The 10003-nt window shown below is 40.9% G+C and overlaps 1 protein-coding gene across 1 annotated transcript in view; it reads left to right on the top strand.

Moving 5' to 3' along the window:
* loxhd1b (lipoxygenase homology PLAT domains 1b) overlaps positions 1 to 10003 on the top strand; it is a gene marked incomplete at its 5' end in the record, with an annotated part of 66382 nt that overhangs the window by 37843 nt on the left and 18536 nt on the right. Inside the window, 8 exons of the mRNA XM_081349827.1 lie at positions 18 to 148; positions 1008 to 1153; positions 1637 to 1741; positions 1845 to 1973; positions 4253 to 4417; positions 6923 to 7104; positions 8275 to 8391; positions 8463 to 8625. Of these exons, the coding sequence (XP_081205953.1) occupies positions 18 to 148; positions 1008 to 1153; positions 1637 to 1741; positions 1845 to 1973; positions 4253 to 4417; positions 6923 to 7104; positions 8275 to 8391; positions 8463 to 8625 (1138 nt within the window). The remainder of the gene's footprint in view (positions 1 to 17; positions 149 to 1007; positions 1154 to 1636; positions 1742 to 1844; positions 1974 to 4252; positions 4418 to 6922; positions 7105 to 8274; positions 8392 to 8462; positions 8626 to 10003) is intronic.

The raw sequence follows: 10003 nt of genomic DNA, 5'->3' as shown, positions 1-10003 counted from the left end.
GCTGCTTTGACACACAGGAGGACATGTTCTCCATCACAGCCGTGGATCTCGGGACGCTGAAGAAACTGAGGATCCGGCACGATAACAGCCATCAGTCGGCCTGGTACCTGGACCGGGTGGAGATCGTGGACACTAAAGACGACACCACGTGAGTTCAGCCACGCGTCCAATTATTCATGAGTCTATTGTGTTGAAGCGCTAGTTGTGACACGCACCGGCACGATCAGGGTTTGAAATGAACTTTTTCACTCACCGGCCAATTTGGCTACTAAATGTTTAAGTTACCGGCCATTCAGAACTTCTACTAGCCAAAAAATAAATAAAAGAAATTAAACCGATATAAACTTAGCTTCAGTTTGAGCGCAGAGCATTATGGGATACAGTGTAGTGCACAGTATGCCTTTTTGTGTAAATAATATTATTTTAACTTTACTGTTATATATGAAGTATGAAAGTATTTATTCATATTTTTGAATTGACTTTTATGTATTTTCAAAATATTATATATATATTATATATATATATATGTGTGTGTGTGTGTGTGTGTGTGTGTGTGTGTAGTCTATAAATATACATAGTATATATACATTAATTTGTTACTCAAACAAAATCCTGTCATCCAGCATCTCCTCCTTTCCTCTTTCATCCTTTTCACCAAAAATGTGTTTTATGTGGAAAGATTAATACAGTACAAAGAACATCAAAAAGAATTTAGGATGTTGGAAAAGAACATATCTAAGCCAGATATGAGCAGATTCTGCAATACGCTGTATTTAATATATCATGATAACTCACAAGTATTTGCACTAAATCTGTGCAGATTTGGCTTACACAAACTTTCCCAGTAAAGTAAGTAAACACGCCAAATTGGCTTGTTATCTGACAGCATTTCCCGCCACAGTTGATTTTTACCTGCATTTGGCGGGTTTCCGGGTGTTAACCCCTGGTCACGATACACAGAACGGCCATGAACGCGTCTCACAGCTTCATATCGGGTTACGCTGCAGGTATTACTTCCCCTGTAATCGCTGGTTAGCGGTTGATGAAGATGATGGTCAGATTGCCCGAGAGCTCGTCCCTGTGGATGAGGCCTTCATGAGGAAGGACGAGGATGAGGAGGAGTCCGGGGCCACACTGGGATTGGAGCAGAAAGGTGAAAGGAACAGTTTTTTGGCTTTACTAATGCATTATTCTCCTCATATTCTCCATTGTTGCGGCTCCTCTCTTCCCAGTCTGTCAGTAACGCTCTGTTTACTTCCTGTCTCTATGAAGCCCCTCCTTCTGAAAAGCACACTGTGCTCTGATTGGTCGGCTGGATCAGTGTGTTGTGATTGGTCGAGCGCTTCGAGTGTGTTTGGGAAATGTCCCGCCCCTAATTACCATAACCGCCAGTTTAACACACTACTAACTAACTCAAACAGGCTCCGCCCCTTTATTCTGCGTATTAATTATTTAAATGAGGAATATTGTGACGTGTTCATTCCCAGAAGAAAAATCAAGATATTTGTTTTTGGAAAACTAGACAGAAATCATATTTATCAACTGGAAATATAATTAACTGTAATCAGTTTTGTCTATCTGACTAAAGTGATCATTATTTATTTTTTTATTTCTTCTCCGTATTTTTTGTTTGTAGCGATGTCGACAACATACACGCTGAGGATCAAGACAGGAGAGAAGAAACACGCAGGAACAGACGCCAATGTGTTTGCGATCCTGTTTGGAGAGAATGACGACACAGGTGACGAAACACACACTTCTGTTAAATACTGAAACTGTTCCTCACACCGTCCTCTGATCATTTAAATGTCTTTTCTCGGTTTCTTCTCACATTAAATGAACAGGAATCATCAACCTGAAAGCCTCTAAATCACACAAAAACAAGTTTGAGAAGGGAATGATCGACGAGTTCACCGTGGAGGCCGTAGATCTGGGAGAACTCCAGAAACTGAGAATCGGCCATGATGAAGGAGGTGAGTGACACGTGAGCGAAAACACATGATGGTGTGTTCATGTCATGTCGGAAAGATTGTGTTTACGAGTTGATCGCACACGAACTACACCGCAAAGTCGGAAATACCAGTGGGAAGCTTGGGATTTATGACTTTACAAGGTTTAGTGAGAAACGTGTGTTACTTGTAGGTTTTTAACAAATTACATTCTCAGGCTTTTTTATTTACAACAAAATAAACGAATTGTCTGCGCAAAATATAATAGCAGTGCATCAATATAATATGTAACGATAAAGTTTGCAGTGGCTTCATAAGTTAATTAAAACATAAAAAAGCAAAACACACCTGATGCACATTCTTTGTTCTTCATTTTCTAGAGGTAGAGTTGGAAAAACTTGTGTAGTTATTAAAAGAAGTCCTATTACGCCCTTTTACAGTCTTGATTTTGTTTTTGTGGTGTACTAGAATATGTTTTCATGCTTGATTGTTTCAAAAAACGTTTACATTATTACAGCTCCTCTCTCCCCAGTCTGGTTGAACGCGTCATTTTCGATGAAGTACGAAATACCAAATGTGCTGTGATTGGTTAGCTGACCCAGTGTGTTGTGATTGACAGCGCTTAGCGTGTGTTCGGGAAATGTCCCGCCCCTTCATAACCACAAGCTCTACTCAGATGTAAATGTTAACCATGGCGTCAATTCCAAACCATTTCGAGCCCGATTCAGACCCTGACAATGTTAACAAACAAGAGGATCGTGCTGAACGGATTTGAAGCACGGATTTCACAGGACGTTTCAGAGTGGTATGGTTTTTTTTAATGTAATTTTCTTACAGAAATATAAGAAAGATATAGAAATATCTAATATTTCTTTAATGCTATCCACCATTTAATCATATTTGTCGGAAAACTATGCTAATACAAACAGTAATCACAAAATTATGGTTAATTTTCCTAAGGGCCGGTGAACATTCTTACAAAATCTCCAGTAAACACTACATCAATACTGTAATGTTAGTTAGCAGGCGAGCGGTGTTCGTTTATATCATAGTTATAGTAGCAACTACATAAAGCTTATAATTGAAACTGTTAATAGAAAACACAACTACAATTAATAAGCCATACTTACACGTTTTGATCCATAAACGACAGATTGTCCCGACAAAATGTGAATGGCTCCGTCTCTCAGGAAAAGCTTTTGTTCGTATAGCCTGATATACTCTCTTCTGGAAGCTGTTCTCTATAAAATGTGCAGCGCACAGACAAACGTTAAGGTCATAATGTTCAGGAACAGTGTTCAAAATATATTTTAACCTCTAAATTCATCAGCCTTAAGTTAGGGCAAACTTTTTTGGCCTCACCTCTGTGTTCCTGGGGGCGGGGTTTATGTAAATTTTAAGGTTTGTGATGTCACCAACACAGGAAGAAGCTCGTTGTAGTCTCTACCAGCCGTTTCTTGTAGTCCTTAAAGAGCGATTTCTGTAAAAGAATATCTCCCTTTGCATTAAACTTTGAGTGTCGTAATTTTGCAGATGTTGTTTATGCTCAAACAGCAACATTACCACATTACAAGTGAAATCATAACCAAGGAGCCCTTTAAGAGAAGGTGCTCTGTCATCTTGTCCAACTTCCCAACTCGTAAATACGAACCTCCCAGCAGGACTTGAGGAGAGAGTGACAGCTGGGACTGAATCAGACAGGATTCACTCGACTGCTTGCTAACCGTTCGTCACCCGTCTGGTGTTAGTTTGCCTGGCAACTTTACAGAAACGCTCTTAATGGCCACTGTTGTTCTTGTTGTACATCATCAACACACAGGAAATACATCACAAATGAACCTTTAACATTCCTAGACAACAGTGAGGAGAAACTGAGATCAAATTAAGACTTTAAACTGAAGATATCATCTGAAATATTATGTGTATGTACCCGTTATATTTGCTCTGACTGGTCTTCCATCTGCATCTTAAATGCACTTTAACAAATGTCAAGTCAAGTCACATTTATTTACACAGCGTTTTTTACAATACAGAGTGTTTCAAAGCAGCTTTACAGAGATAACAGGAAAATAATGCAACAAAGTTTGTTTCTAGAAGAAAATAGCGTCACAGTCCAGCTTGAGTAAGTTCAGTGATGGTTCATTTCAATGCAGGAGATTAATAATATTGTTTAATATACAGTATAAAATTAAATGAAATAGTGCTTTTATATATACATATTACTCTTTGCACTTCAGGCTAAAGCATGACTGGAGTATCCCGGGAACATGCCGGCCGGTATCACGGATGTGTGTGTTTTTCAGGAGGCTCGGCGGGTTGGTTCCTGGACTGGGTGGAGATTGACGCTCCTTCTCAAGGACAGAGACTTCGCTTCCCATGCGGACGCTGGCTGGACCGAGGAGAAGATGACGGAGCCATCGTCCGAGATCTGTATCCCGCCGAGCTGCAGACTGAGCTTTACACGCCATGTAAGAGACGAGAAAGAGATTCATTTACTCGTCCTATGCTTCCATTAACACTGTTTAGCTGATTAGAAACTAGAGGTGTAATGATTCATGTCACAGTTCGATACATATCACGATACTGAACTCACAATACGATATTATTGTGATACTCTGAGACATATGATAAAAGGGTAAAAAAAATTAACTGTTGATTAAAATGCTAGATTTGGTGTTACATTGGGTGTGTAAATTAATAGGTTTGGACTTGGAGCTGGAAACCCAATGCACAGGACAATAGAGACACCAGAATAACAATATTCACGATTCTGAAGCTGAAAACAGAATTATTCCCCCATTGCATTATTATACATTATAATCAATGTTATATATAGTAGTTTAATGTAGTTCTGACACTAAAACTCTGTGAACTGTGAATTTTGTCTCACACAGTAATTTTTATTTTGGGTGAACTATCCACGATACATGTTGCATTTTTGTATTGCGATATATTGTGACACGATATATTGTTACATCTCTATTAGAAACAGATGCACTGCAAAAAATGACTTTCTTATAGGATTGGGTATCATTTGAATTTTAATGATTCCGATTTCGATTCTGCTTATCGATTCTTATCGATTCCTAATTTCGATTCCAATATGGTTATAAAAACCCTAAGATATCAATCACATTTAGTCTTATTGCAAAGCATTAAATTGTAGCTGAATATCATGAACAAAAATCAACAGGCTAAAAACACTTACAACTTTTGAACTTTTTTTTTTTTTTTTCAAAAAAACTAGCTGAACTAAAACACATTTAAAGCATTATTTAAGACAAGTAAACACTCAGTAATTAAAAAAGAACAAATAAAAAATTAGCATTCGCAACAAATAAATACAGCTGAACAAATATACGATTGAAATGAAGTGTTTTAAGATTTTCAGGTATTCCGGTACAGAAACTGTAATCAAATGAAAAAATAACACTGCACTTCATAAATAAAATATACATTACAATAGTTACATAAGTTATTCAGTCAAGAACGAGTTCTTTTCTCTTTGTCTTTTGTTGTTTGATTAGTGTTACTATAGAGACGGCAGCAGGAATATTAGTGTTACTGTGTTACTATAGATACGGCAGCAGGAATATTAGTGTTGCTGTGTTACTATAGAGACGGCAGCAGGAATATTAGTGTTACTGTGTTACTATAGAGACGGCAGCAGGAATATTAGTGTTACTGTGTTACTATAGAGACGGCAGCAGGAATATTAGTGTTGCTGTGTTACTATAGAGACGGCAGCAGGAATATTAGTGTTGCTGTGTTACTATAGAGACGGCAGCAGGAATATTAGTGTTACTGTGTTACTATAGAGACGGCAGCAGGAATATTAGTGTTGCTGTGTTACTATAGAGACGGCAGCAGGAATATTAGTGTTGCTGTGTTACTATAGAGACGGCAGCAGGAATATTAGTGTTACTGTGTTACTATAGATACGGCAGCAGGAATATTAGTGTTGCTGTGTTACTATAGAGACGGCAGCAGGAATATTAGTGTTACTGTGTTACTATAGAGACGGCAGCAGGAATATTAGTGTTGCTGTGTTACTATAGAGACGGCAGCAGGAATATTAGTGTTGCTGTGTTACTATAGAGACGGCAGCAGGAATATTAGTGTTACTGTGTTACTATAGAGACGGCAGCAGGAATATTAGTGTTGCTGTGTTACTATAGAGACGGCAGCAGGAATATTAGTGTTGCTGTGTTACTATAGAGACGGCAGCAGGAATATTAGTGTTACTGTGTTACTATAGAGACGGCAGCAGGAATATTAGTGTTACTGTGTTACTATAGAGACGGCAGCAGGAATATTAGTGTTACTGTGTTACTATAGAGACGGCAGCAGGAATATTAGTGTTGCTGTGTTACTATAGAGACGGCAGCAGGAATATTAGTGTTGCTGTGTTACTATAGAGACGGCAGCAGGAATATTAGTGTTGCTGTGTTACTGTAGAGACGGCAGCAGGAATATTAGTGTTGCTGTGTTACTATAGAGACGGCAGCAGGAATATTAGTGTTGCTGTGTTACTGTAGAGACGGCAGCAGGAATATTAGGCTGCTGTCTCTTTAAGAGCTGCACGGATCCAATATACTGATACACGCGCCTGCAGCACAGAAAACATTTGAATGGTTTAAAACCACATTAAGAGCACATTTTCTGTGAGTTGTCTAGCGCTTGAATGGTTTAAAGTCATATTGAAATGCACACAAAGGAGTCGATAAGAGGAATCGAAATTTTAATTTTACAACAAGTATCCGATTCCTGACCTCAAGTATTGGATTCTAGAATTGAAATCGATTTTCGATTCCCAACCCTACTTTCTTCCTCAGTGTTTCTGTCTTGTTTTCCAGCACAAATATCTAAACATTCCTAAATCAAGATGCATTGACTGAAGATATTAAGTCTGAAAAATGAATAAATAGATTTATTTGAATATGTGTTTTGTTCACCCTGTCCTTCACCTGTAGTCGTTCCCTATGAGATAACCACCTTCACGAGCGACGTCTTCGCCGCGGGGACGGATGCGAACGTCTTCATAGTCCTGTACGGTCAGAAGGGCCTAGCAACGCAGCAGAAGTACCTGTGCGTCAACAAGAGAGAGAGACGCTTGGCATTTGAGAGATCAGCAGAAGACATGTTCATAGTGGAGGTGAGCGTCTACCTTCAGTGTTAAAGTTGAGCTGGTCTTTTCTCCTCTATTGTGTCGTATATCCGAGTGAAACGCGGAACAAGAACAAATGTGGGCGGGGCTTGATTGTGTCTGTGGGGAATTGATTGGATGGTTGCGGTTTGCTATTGGTGGATCTCATGTGAGTGAATCACATGATGCACCACATCATCAGAGAAGAGAAGAGATGCTGCAAGAGGAAGTTATTCTGATTCAAGATTACCAGGAACATGAATTTAACACAATAATTATGATGTGCACGGATAAATAATTTATAGTAAATACCAGTAATATACCATAAATACTACCCTGAGCACCCTACTGCATAGCAACTCCTTAGCAGCCACATAGAAACACACTAGCAACCACCCCAGTACCCTAGCAAACACATAGCAACACCCTAGCAACCACTCAGAATACCTAGCAACCGCATAGCAACACCCTAGCAACCTCATAGCAACACCCTAGCAACCACTCACCTAGAAACCACTCAGAATACCTGGGCAACCACATAGCAACACCCTAGCAACCACTCAAAATACCTTAGCAACCTTGGCCACCACCCAAAGTACCCTAGCAAGCGCATAGCAACACCCTAGCAACCACTCACCTAGCAACCACTCAGAATAACTTAGCAACCGCATAGAAACACCCTAGCAACCACTCAGAATACCTTAGCAACCTTAGCCACCACCCCAAGTACCCTAGCAAACGCATAGCAACAGCCTAGCAACCACTCAGAATACCTAGCAACCGCATAGCAACACCCTAGCAACCACTCACCTAGCAACCACTCAGAATACCTTAGCAACCGCATAGCAACACCCTAGCAACCACTCAGAATACCTTAGCAACTGGATAGCAACACCATAGCCACCACCCCAAGTACCCTAGCAACCGCATAGCAACACCCTAGATACCACCCAGAGCACCCTTCTAAACATATAGCAACACCCTAGCCACCACCCTAGCATCTATCTATCTCTTAAAATTCTGCCTTTTGAAACTTCTACTTAAGTAAAAATAAAACTACTTCAAACTTTCTGGCTGCTTTCTCAAGCCAACTTAAAGCTTCTCTACAAACTTTTTTTTTATCTAGTTGTCCATTATGATTAAGTCTCAGTCGGTGTTGTTCTGTCTCTCTCTGTGAAGCTGGAAGACATTGGAGACATCATCGAGAAGATCCGCATCGGACATGATAACAAAGGGACGAACCCCGGCTGGCATCTGGACAGAGTGGAAATCAGAAGACTTTTAAGAAAAGGAAAGGTAACTTAAGTTAGGCTAGTATTAGAGAAGTATTAGAGAAGATCAGCGTTGTGAGCGGTGTGTTTGTCCAGGGTTCGGAGACCACCATCTTCCCCTGTGAGCGCTGGCTGGCCCGGTCCGAGGACGACGGAGAGACGGTGAGAGAGCTGGTGCCGTCGGACATCATCACGGAGAAGCTTCTGAGAGACGGCACGCTCAAACACAGCGAGATCGAGGTGGAGGATGCTCTCGAGAGTACGTCATCACTGACACCAGAGAATGTCTAATAAAGGGAGAACTTCCACTCTCAGTAAACTTCCGGCTTCTGAACTGGTTGCAGTTCCACTCTGGCTCCACATGAGGGCGCTCACAGGACGAGTGCAGAGTGAATGGAGGTCTATGGCGCTATACCCTTCAAAATCCACTTTTCTCAGGATATAATTTTTTGTCTAGTAATTTGAATGGTGTATTCGAAAGGAGATGCAAAGAAATTACACATTGCTGGGTGTTCGATTTTTTAGAGTCACTTATTTGCTTTAAAAAGTCTTTTAAAATGTCAATGACGTCACACACATCGTACGACCAGAGATACTGCTTTACGGCAATCCTTCAGTCACTTTGGTACTTTCAGCTCTGCACTTTCTTTTCTCTCGAGGCATCGACAACACAGCTGACATAGGTAAACACACAACACAGCTGACACAGGGAAACACACAACACAGCTGACACAGGTAGACACACAACACAGCTGACACAGGTAAACACACAACACAGCTGACACAGGTAAACACACAACACAGCTGACACAAGTAAATACACAACACAGCTGACACAGGTAAACACAACACAGCTGACACAGGTAAATACACAACACAGCTGACACAGGTAAACACACAACACAGCTGACACAGGTAAACACACAACACAGCTGACACAGGTAAACACACAACACAGCTGACACAGGGAAACACACAACACAGCTGACACAGGTAAACACACAACACAGCTGACACAGGTAAACACACAACACAGCTGACACAGGTAAACACACAACACAGCTGACACAGGGAAACACAACACAGCTGACACAGGCAAACACACAACACAGCTGACACAGGCAAACACACAACACAGCTGACACAGGCAAACACACAACACAGCTGACACAGGTAAACACACAATACAGCTGACACAGGTAAACACACAGCTGACACAGGTAAACACACAGCTGACACAGGTAAACACACAACACAGCTGACACAGGCAAACACACAACACAGCTGACACATGTAAACACACAACACAGCTGACACTGGTAAACACACAGCTGACACTGGTAAACACACAACACAGCTGACACAGGTAAACACACAACACAGCTGACACAGGTAAACACACAACACAGCTGACACAGGCAAACACACAACACAGCTGACACAGGTAAACACACAACACAGCTGACACAGGTAAACACACAACACAGCTGACACTGGTAAACACACAGCTGACACTGGTAAACACACAACACAGCTGACAATGGTAAACACACAACACAGCTGACACAGGCAAACACACAACACAGCTGACACAGGCAAACACACCACACAGCTGACACAGGCAAACACGCAACACA

The sequence above is a fragment of the Scardinius erythrophthalmus genome (assembly GCF_964197995.2).
Source record: "Scardinius erythrophthalmus genome assembly, chromosome: 20".
Taxonomy (NCBI): Eukaryota; Metazoa; Chordata; class Actinopteri; order Cypriniformes; family Leuciscidae; genus Scardinius; species Scardinius erythrophthalmus.
The sequence above is the reverse complement of the archived record's forward strand: the minus strand, read 5'-3'. Positions and strand labels throughout refer to the sequence as shown.